Source organism: Balaenoptera acutorostrata, chromosome 20 (assembly GCF_949987535.1).
Source record: "Balaenoptera acutorostrata chromosome 20, mBalAcu1.1, whole genome shotgun sequence".
Taxonomy (NCBI): Eukaryota; Metazoa; Chordata; class Mammalia; order Artiodactyla; family Balaenopteridae; genus Balaenoptera; species Balaenoptera acutorostrata.
The window spans coordinates 37,453,760-37,464,238 of NC_080083.1; the positions used below are offsets into that span (position 1 = coordinate 37,453,760).

Consider the following 10,479-nt stretch of genomic DNA (forward strand, 5'->3'; position numbering starts at 1 on the left):
TCTGTGGAACTACCCTGAACCTTTTCATTCATAATTATTTTATTCTCTAGCAGCAAATTCCATGGTTACAGTACTAGATGAGTCTGCAGGTACAGTGCTGGAGGATGAAAGCTAGCGAATGTCTGCTTCCATCACACCAAGGCCAAGAAAAACTCAGTACAAGAAAGTAATAAAAAATGTCTTGTATGAATATATAAAACAGAAACTCTCTACTGAACACTGCCAGGCAGTGTTCTAAGCATGTCTCATATATCTCACTTATTCAACTTCCCTCATTTTACATCTGAAGAAATGGAAGCACGGGGAAATTGAATAACTGGCATAAGCTCACTCACCCAGCTGATAAGAGAGGAACCACGTTGAAAACTAACTTACACTTCAGAACCCTTGCCCTCCACCACTCTAAATCAGGAACTCAAACTGTCTGCCTTCAGGACTTCAGAGCCTTCTTCCCAATGGAGAAGGGAGGGAGAGTTCAAGAGGCCCAGGACAACTCTCCTCTTCTACAGGTGAGTGGGCTGAGACCTGAAGGAAAGGAAGGGGTCTCAGCCAGACCCACCTGGGTGTTCTCAGCTGCTAAGAAGGGAATCCCCTCTACCTGTCCTTAGCCCCAGAACCTGTCTCTGGTATCATATACCTATCAGGGATCAAACAAGATATGAATATGAGAAGTGAGAGTGTGTGTGCACCCCAAAGGGTCAAGAAGTGCCCTGGAATCAATTAGGGACTATAGATAGGGGAGAGGACATGTCCCCTTTAATAATGATAAGTATTATTATAGCGCATATTTATTTATTAGGGACTGCTCTCGAATATTTTACACATATAAACTTATTTATTAACATCCACCCTATGAAATAAGTACGATTATGATGCCCATTTTGGAGAAAATGGCCACAAGGCTGTGAGAGGCAGGGCTGGAAGGATTTGAACCCACGTATCTTGGCCTTCCTCTCAGTTTCATTTGGATCTCCACGCTCTCAGTCATCTGCAGATGCCCCCAGCCTCCCCATCTCCACCTTCTTCTACTCCGCATCCCACCAACTCCCTTCCAGCAGCCCAGTGGTATTGATGCAAAGAATGTTCATAACAAAGAAACCCACATTAAAAGTAAGAAGAACTTTAGGGTTTTTTAAATCTCTTTTCCTTGTCTCTCTTGTCCTGGAGATCAAAGGGCCTCACGTTGGGAGAACAAATGCTGAAGAAGAAAGCAAATGAAAGAGGAAAAGTTCACACCTGGGGCTGAGAAACAGATGGTGCAGAGTGTTGGGTGGAGTGGAGGCTATGTGGTGGAGGAGGGGCCGGGAGATACTCCTCAGAAACCCTGACAAACTTTCAACCTGCGAAGAATTCTCCCCCCCCATAAAGAATCAATGGGGGAAAAAAATCTCTATTTTAAGATTTTTATTTTCAAAACAGGAGACTTTTTGGAGATTTGGTAAATGGAGGTGTTGGGGTGGAGGGCTTTAAATCTTGCAGAAAATGTACTTTCAGATCTTCTGGGAAATATAATTCCCTTTGCCCCCTCAAGGGCTGTGAAAAACCCACCTATCTGAAAGGCACGGTGGAGTCTATGAGGGAAGCAGTTTGTCATCTATTCTGGAAAGTTTAACAATGTGTTTTTGTTTGTTTGATTGTTTGTTTGTTTTTACCAACCTCTCCTTTGTCATTTATGATAGGAAAATAAAGTGACCTTTTGTTTCTGCAAATAAATGCTTTCCGTGTAGACCAGTCTGAGGCCTCAGATAAGTGGGACTTTAGGAGAGCACAAAGTGGGGAACGGGTTAGGATCAAAGGAGATGGGGGGGCTCAGATGTATTGCAGATTCTTCTGAGCCTGCCCCTCTGTTAACAGAGAATTGATTTGCCCCTCATCTCTCCCTGGGGGAATCTGATAGTTCCTTCTGCTGTGGCCAAAAACCAAAGAGACCAGCCTCCCCCAGGACCTGTCAGCCCCAGTCTAAGGCCCAGCTTCACCATCCTTGGGGTCCTGCTCTAACCAAAGCTCCTTCCTCTTCCCTGATTTTCTGCCCACTGGTCCAAAGGTTGCAGGATCCAGAAATATCCCAACCAGAAGGCTCTACCAGCTTACACTGAATGGCTCCAAGCAAGCGTTTTGTTTCCACAGACACTGCTCTGTCCTCTCTGTCAAGGTGACCCCCTTGGGAAAGCCAACCTTGGTGGCAATTTTAATTAAATGCAGAAGAGCAGTTAATAGATTTTTTTTTTTTTTAAAGACAGAGGGCAAGGCATCAAGCTCTGGGAAAGCTGAGCTTCCTCTTGCAACACACTTCTCTTCCTCTCCAGCTGGGCTGTGACATTATTGATAATTTGGGCTCTCCTATAATAGCACCAATTTCATTAGGAAGCAAACGCTCGGCTTTTCTTGCACACACTCCTAGTCCTCTTCGCTCCTTGTCTTCCTCTGAAAGGTCGAGAATTCAGTAGATGGGGTGGGTAAGACGCCCCCTTTGGTCCTGCTGCCCGACCCCAGCTGTCTTGACTCCAGGGCATCGGGGGTCCCCGTTAGCAATAAACCGGTCGGGAGCGCGCTGGCCCGCGTCCTCCGGACGGCACTGCAGGGCGAGAGCGCTGGCGGTTAGGCGGCCGTCGCGGCACTGCCGGAGCCAGGCCCGCCTCCGTCTCCCCCAGCCTCCGCCGACCAAAGGGTTGTCAGTGGGACCCGCCAGGAGACAATAGCTGCCCCCGCGGGCGCGCCCTCGGCTTGTTTGGAAAGCCCGGGGGCGCTTCGAGGTAAAAAGGTCAGCGCGGGACTGAGGTTTACCTCGGCCTCCTTCGCCCACCCCGGCCCTTGTGACTCCAACCTGCCGCTCCCGCCGCAGCCCTCCCTTCCCCGCCTCCCCCTCGGCCCTTTCGCCTCGCCTCCCATGCTGTCCAACGCCGGAGACCCGGGAGTCACCGGGAGCCTGGTGGACGGCACTTCGGAGGCGGGCGGCTGCGGCCAGAGTCTCTCAGCCTCGCCGGCTCCCGAGCCCCGATGTCCCGGGTGGGTGGAAGGGCGCCAGGCTGGGAGCGGGAGTGGAGGGGTAACCTGTGTGCCAATCTGAAGTTTGTCGGGGGACCTGTCCTCTGACTTTCTCTGAGCAAGAATTGGCGGGGAGGGGGACGATGCACAGCCTCCCCAGCAAATATTTATATTTACCGAGGCACACTCTATGCCAGGCCTCGCTCTGGACGTGGGGGACGCAGAAGGGAGAAGGGGCAGTGGGCCCTTTGCCTTCCCCCGAACTTCCTCCTCTTTTCACACCCTTTTCTGTTCTCTCCAAACAGATCCGTTTTTCTTCTTTCCTGCCTTCCTTTCAGGACCCTCTCTGAACTGTATCCTCCCCAGCACCCTTTCCCTCCAGGTCTTCCCACATTCCTCCAATGACCTGAGGGCTGACGGCTGTCAGATCTGGAAACCTAGGGCCCTGTTCTGCTTAGGCCCCACCCAGTAAGTCCTTCTCTTTATCCAGCCGAGCTCTTAAAGCTCAGCTCCTTCCCGCCCAACCAGCCTGCACCTACTCTTTCCTCATCTCTCCCCCAGGGCTCTTGGAGAGAGCCTCCTTTACCCCTAGGTGGAGGAGCAGAAGAGGCGGAAGAGGGAAAAAACACAGACTTTATTGAAATGAGGCAGCTGGAGGTACAGAGAGAACCCGATTGCTTGGGGCTCAGGTTTCCAGAAAGAGTGGTGCCTCCACTGTCTCCAAGGTTCAGAGAAATGCTTGCTGCTGGTAGGAGCTCTCCCTGCACCTGGGCCTCCCTGGGCTGCGCCAGGGGTCGGGGTGGAGATGAGGAGGAGGGTCCTGGCTTTTCCAGGAGGCAATAAATAGGGGAGGAACTAGTGGGGGCGTGCCTGCGCCTTCCTGGTAGAGGCTTGCTGGGGTCCAGCCTCAAACAAAATTCCAGAAGTCTCCGAAGTACCAAGTTCCAAAATACTTTGGTAGCTTAGAGATGAGGTCGCTGGTGGGAGGGGAGGCAGGTCTCAGAAAACAACCTCTGGAGGCTGCTAGTGCAATACAAATGTGCCAGGAGGGGGTTAATAGGCTTAGATTGGGGGGGGGGTGCTTTTTGGTCTGTCGCAAGGCAGCTGGTGCTATTGTAAGGTCTGTGGTGACTAGAAAGATTAAGCATTGGTAATATGCCCGCACCCAAACACCTCCCACACAAGAAACCTCAAGGCCTTCTCTCTGTCCTGGGCCTAGAAGGGGGAGTTAGGATAAGAGTGCATGAGGAGAGTCCTCGAAGCTCAAAGGCACTGGACTGAACAAATCGAAGTTGGGAGGGAAAGGAGAATCCAGGAGGCTGGGACTTGTTCCCACCCCGCCCACATGCTGATCCCCAGATTAAAGGCAGAGGGAAGCCCTTCCCTTTACTCTTGACAGGTTGGGTGTCTCCCATGCCTCTGGTCCTCCTGTAGGGTCCCCAGCCATCAGCACCTTGCCCAGACCGGTGAAAAGGGGCCCCCATTCCTCCCAAAAGCAGCACTAAACTGGCGCCCCAGCCTTGGTGAGGATCGCCTGAGTAGTAAAGCCGAGGCCCAGGGTTAGGGAGAGCAGAGGAGAGGGCTGGACGGTGGCGCTCCGGTGCTGGGGAGCCTCGTCGGTTGCGAGGTTTAGTTCAGGAGGTGACGGAGCTGGGCGAAGCTTCCGGGGAGGTGCACGTGGACTGGTCGGAGGCGTCTCCAGCCGCCTCCTTGGGACAGCCTGAAGGGGCTGGGGGCACCCGGCCTCCCTCCCGCTCGCGCTTCTTCTGCTTCATGCGCCGGTTCTGGAACCAAATCTTGACCTGCGTCTCGTTGAGCTCCAGGGTGGCGGCGATCTCCACCCTCCGGGCCCGGCTCAGGTACTTGTTGAAATGGAACTCCTTCTCCAGCTCGGTCAGCTGCCGCGTGGTGAAGTTGGTGCGGAGGCCACCGGGCGCGCCCAGGCCCAGCTCGGACACCTTCGCTAGGGGCGGGGCGAGAGAAAGGCCACGTCAGTTCTCTCACCTCTTTCTCCTTCCCCTCCCCTCCCCCCTGGCCAGCTCTGCACCCGCATTCACCATGCTGTCCCGCTTCAGCTCTCGAAACACCAAGCACCCCTCCAGGTGATCTGGATCAGCCTCCCCTCGCTCCCATCCCCCATCCCTCCGCAGGACAGCGGGTCCTCGGCCTGAGCTGGGCACACAGATCCGGAAGTGCGGCTATGTGTGGAGACTTACTCTTAATGGCAACCGGGCACTCTCTGGGTGGGGAGACCCCACCTGACCTGAGACCGGGCAGAGTGCTCTTACCTGCCTCTACCCGGCGGCGCAGAGACAGGAACCCAGCCCAGGACACCTCAGTGCAGAAGCAGCAGAGCCGCTCTGAGCCCCAGAGAGGGGGTGGCCACGTCTGAGCCCTACCTGTCTTGGGTGGGTTCCTCTTAACCTTCATCCAGTCGAAGGTCCGGGCTGTGGGGAGGCTGGTTTCTGACGGGCAGGGCGATTCCTTGGCCTCGGAGAGGAGCTCAGCATAGGCCGGTGCAAAGTTCCCTGTCTGCTCGTTCCCGTAAGGGGGCTGCGGCGGAGGGTACGGCCCCGGGCCCGTTCCAGCGGTTCCATAGCCGTCGGACAAGGCCCCCAACTGGGCCCCATAGCTTGAAGGATGAAAATAGCCTCCATCTCCTTCCGGCTGGCCCAGAGGGTAGTACTGAGAAGGCCCGTAGCTGGGGCTGCAGGCAGCCGGGGCGTACCCCGAGGTCGCGGAGCTGGGGAAGGGCACCCCTAACGCCGAGGGCGGGTGCTGGGCCGGATAGCCTGAGTTCTGCTGGAGCGCGGGGCTGGGCAGCCCCCCACCATAGCGGGTCTCGCCTGCATAGCTGTCAACAGAGGGAGCCGAGCTGGGGGGGAAAGAGGTAGGGGCGCTGTAGGCGCTGGGTGCCCGGTTACAGAGTGGGTACTCTAAGAAGGAGTTCATCCTATTATAGTCCATGCGTCGAGGCCGCAGGAGAGTCGGCCCGTTTGGGGGAGACACCCTCTTGCCCTACAATCTTTCCGCAGTAAGTCACAGCGCCGAAGCTTGCATCCATGGCCTAACCCAGCTCGCCTGGGCCAGGGCTCCCCCAGGAAGGGGGTAGGGAGTGGGGGTGGAGGGGCGCATGTGATCTCTCCCAGACCAATGGCCGCAGCGGGCCAGAGTTTGGCAGCCCCAGCGCCCATCCATCACCCCCTGAGCATTAGCATGACAAAGACACTTCAATCACCCGCAGCCCATCCATCTGAGGGCGACGTGGAAGCGTCAAAAACATCTTTCTTCAAAGACTTTTGGAAAGAAGGGACCAGAGGGAGAGGGGGTAAAAGTTAGAGGAATATTCAGGACTTTCCTCCCCTCCCAACCCCCAAGGCCTTCAATAGGCTTCTAGGTTATTAGATTTGGACAAATTCAACCCAGCTGCCCTTCATTCTTCCCACCCCCCACCCAAAGGAGCCTTCCCCCCTCACCAAGTCTGTAGACCAGGAGATGGGGAATCCAGCCTCCTTTGCCCAGAACTCCCACTCTGAGTTTCTTTCTCCCAATTTGGGGTGATGGGCTAGGACAGCCGAGTGAGGTATGTTATTTTGGGCCAAATGGATGACTGTGAAGGAAGAGGGTGCAAAAACACCTAAGGGTGTGAGGCAGGGCCCAGAATCTAGAGGAAGAATTAAGTGAGGGGTGGGAAACTGGCATATCAAGGAGCAAGACAAGATGACAGAAATGTGGAGAGGAGGATGAGAAATGCCCCATTCCTCTCTCCATCTCTCCACATAACCACTCTCTCCTCATTCACACATGCATTTCTCTCCCTCGGCTTCTTTTTATATTCTCTCTGTCTCAATCCATCTCTCTCTTCGTCCATCTCTCTCCATATTTATATTCATTCCCTACCTATCCATCAACTCATTTCTCTGGATGTATTTATCCTCTCTCTAGCCATCCATAGCTGTAGCTGGCTCACTCACTCAGACTCAGATAACTCCCTGTATCTCTCCAGAGAGCCACAATGAGCACAGAGCTAGGTAATGTTTACTTACAGGTGAAGAGGAGGGAATTTTTATTCTCTTTCTGAAGTGTTTAAAACTAGTGTAGTGCATTCTTCTGGTTCATTCCTACCCCACAGCACACCCCCCCAAATCCCAAGCCTCAAATCCATAAATTCAATACCAATTACATCTTAAAGATGACTCAAATTTCTGATGACTTTCTAGAATAGGTCAAAGGAGTTTGCTTAGAGAATGGGAGCTTCAGGCTCAGGAGCAGAGTCTTACCCCTTTCTGCTCCGTGTGTCTGTTGGGTTAGGGTTGGGGGAGGGGAGGAGAACAGGAAGTGGCTCCTTCACTCTATGCAGACAGGGATGGAACTGGAAGGGAAGCTCTTAGGTAGAGCCCATTGATTCTCCTCCTCCAGACTCCGAGGACAAGAGCTTGGCGCAATCTAACACCCACGCTCATTTGTAACCTGTCAGGGTGTCTGCCTGGCCGGAGGCCTGGGGCCAGGGCTAGGGCAAGTCCAGGAGGGCAAGAGTTCAGGGGAGGATCTCTGTAAACAACTGAGCTGAGGAGAGGAAGGGGAAGCAGGTGGGACAGGTCCAGAGAGGACCCTCAAAACTTCTCAGGTTTCCCTGCCCCAAAAAGGGCAGGGTGAGTACTCATCCCTCTGCAAGGAGGCCCTAAGTTGTCTCTCAGTCACTGTGTCGCTCCCTCTTTCTGTTTCCCGGTCCCCTCATTTTGCCTGTCCCCTCCTACTTTCTGTCTCTATCACCAGAATCACACTGCCTTTCTCTTTTCTTAATAACTGTGAGCTTTGCTTAGCCCTCAGCTATGAAAGAGCTTAGAGCATTTCACAGGACCCCTGCCCCCCTCCCTCCTCACGTGTACTCTGCTTCAGACCCTGCTTCAGAGCAGGACAAGTTGGGGGGAGGGGACCAGCTGGCAACTCCTTTAAGAGAGATGCAATGGGGGAGGGTGAGAGAATGTTCAGTGCAAAGGGATGAGGGCAGACAAAGGAAAGGAGAATTGAGGTGGGGGGCTGGGGCGGCCTGCAGAGGGACTGAAGAGAAAAGGAGTGTTGAGGTGAGAACAAGATTTCTTTCTATTTCCCCTTTTGGGTTTGTAGATGCTCCCAACAGTTTCCTCTCACTTTAAGATGTTCTCCACAGAGGCATTTGGAGAAGAGGGAAGTAGGGAACCAGGGTTTCTCTTCAAACCCCAAATCTGAACTAGGTCTATATCTGACCTGGCTGTCTTGCTTCTGGGAGACTTGAGACTCTACTTTCCACCTTTCCTTCAACCCAGGGAGACCCTCCTCACCTCATCCCTAGCCCTCCTAATTAAGGGAACAATTTGAGGTCTAAACGGGGAAGTAAACTCCAAATCAGTTTAATAAAAGAGTAGAGGGGCTTCCCTGGTGGAGCAGTGGTTGAGAATCTGCCTGCCAATGCAGGGAACACGGGTTCGAGCCCTGGTCTGGGAAGATCCCACATGCTGCGGAGCGACTAAGCCCGTGAGCCACAACTACTGAGCCTGCGCGTCTGGAGCCTGTGCTCCACAACGGGAGAGGCCGCGATGGTGAGAGGCCCGCGCACCGCAATGAAGAGTGGCCCCTGCTCACCACAACTGGAGAAAGCCCTCGCACAGAAACGAAGATCCAACACAGCCATAAATAAATAAATAAATAAATAAATAAATAAATAAATAAATAAATTTATAAAAATAAAATAAAATAAAAGAGTAGAAATCATTCTGGGAATTGGGGAAATGCAGTCTCCCTAGTAACAGCTGAAGTCACCAATAGTCTATTATAAAGACTAGAAGGAGGGGGGCGGAGAAAATGTGCCTCAAGTTATATTGTCAAGTGCAGTGGTTGCTTTGGTCTCAGCTCTCCCAATTCACTCTGCTCTCCAATTCATCCCTGAGCCTTGCTACCTTCTCTTGTGTAGCAGAAAGAGGAAAACTTTTCAGATTTCCTGGTGGCTCTCCCAGCCCCAGCAGAAAGGACTGGGAGAAAAAGCAACATGGGTCCTTAGGTTCCCAAGTCTCTTCCTCCTTAAAAGAAACTCCACTGGCCTCTGGCCTGAGGAGAAACCCTACGGAGCCTGGATTCCTTGCTAAGCCCATAGCTGAGTGAAACACAAAACAAACAAACAAACAGTGTAATCCACATCTGAAGTAACCTATGGCCTATAGGATTATCTGGTTGACCAAATTAAAGTCACCAGAGATGGTCTGGGAAGACCCAACACCAAAGTGAAATATAGTTGATTTCCTCTTTTCTATAATCTATTTAGACATATAGGAGAGCAAGGAAAACACAGGCATGTTTAGTACTGAAATGATCTTTGAGAGATACTGATCCCTGTACCACTAAGGCAGGGAGACCATTCTAATCAGAATGGGGAAGTGTTAGAAGTTTGCACCTAATTCTGGCCTTTTCTATGGAGGAAGCTGCTTTAGCTGGGGGTTGGCGGGAACCATAGGCTATGGGTGGTGCATAATGTACTGGGAAGACTATTAGTTTTGGGGCCAGAATACTTGGGTTCAAATCCTTGCTTGGCCATTTCTTAGCATTATGGTCCTGGACAAGTTTCCTGGTTCCTCTGAATCTCAGCCTCAGAGAAGAAGAATGGGTTTAATACTGCTTACTTCACTGCATTGTTAGTAGGATTAAAGCAAACAAGAAAATATAAACCATAGAGAACTCTATAAGTGTATGATATTGACATTACATGCACATTTTGAAATAGTGTGAGTCAGTCTTCAGTTTTTTAATATAACTAGCATATTAAAATATGGAAATATGTGATAGGAAAATAGCACATGTGCTATATCTTTATGTGACATATCACCATATATTGTACAATATGTACTTTATCATATGCAAATTTCATTGAGAATTCAGAAGGCTGGCTCCATTTAGGCAAAGGATTTTCTTCTAAACTGAAGAGTTTTTTTGAAAAGTAAAGCCTAATATTTTATAATCTATAACAAATCCAAATGATTAAAACTGCAGCAGAGGGACTTCCCTGGTGGCACAGTGGTTAAGAATCCACCTGCTAATGCAGGGGACAGGGGTTTGAACCTTGGTCCGGGAAGATCCCACATGCCACGGAACAACTAAGCCCGTGCGCCACAACTACTGAGCCTGCACTCTAGAGTCTGCAAGCCACAACTACTGAGCCCTCATGCCACAACTACTGAAGCCCGCGTGCCTAGAGCCCGTGCTCCGCAACAAGAGAAGCCACCACAATGAGAAGCCCGTGCACTGCAACGAAGAGTAGCCCCTGCTCACCGCAACTAGAGAAAGCCCGCACGCAGCAACAAAGACCCAATGCAGCCAAAAATAAAATAAATAAATAAATTTGAAAAAAAAAAAACTGCAGCAGAAAGATTTGAGGTTGGGTATCAGCAAGAACTTCCTGACCTTCCAAATTTTGGAGAAAAGTTTTCTAGATGTTTTCTCTCTTCCCTTGAAGGGTTTAGCTTA

The 10,479-nt window shown here is 51.6% G+C and overlaps 1 protein-coding gene across 1 annotated transcript; it reads right to left on the reverse strand.

Annotated features, from left to right (window-relative positions):
* Positions 1-4,619: 4,619 nt before the first annotated feature.
* HOXB1 (homeobox B1) lies at positions 4,620-5,952 on the reverse strand. The gene is made up of 2 exons (XM_007176387.1): positions 5,385-5,952; positions 4,620-4,948 (listed from the first exon to the last, which is right to left on the reverse strand). Exons 1-2 carry the CDS (start codon positions 5,950-5,952, stop codon positions 4,620-4,622), a joined length of 897 nt encoding a protein of 298 aa, XP_007176449.1.
* Positions 5,953-10,479: the final 4,527 nt, after the last annotated feature.

Excerpts from the sequence above, each read along its gene's own strand:
- HOXB1 (XM_007176387.1), bottom strand. The coding sequence starts at position 5,952 with ATGGACTATAATAGGATGAACTCCTTCTTAGAGTACCCACTCTGTAAC. Across the intron at positions 4,949-5,384 it reads GAGGAACCCACCCAAGACAG|CGAAGGTGTCCGAGCTGGGC; the intron begins GTAGGGCTCAGA and ends CCCCGCCCCTAG.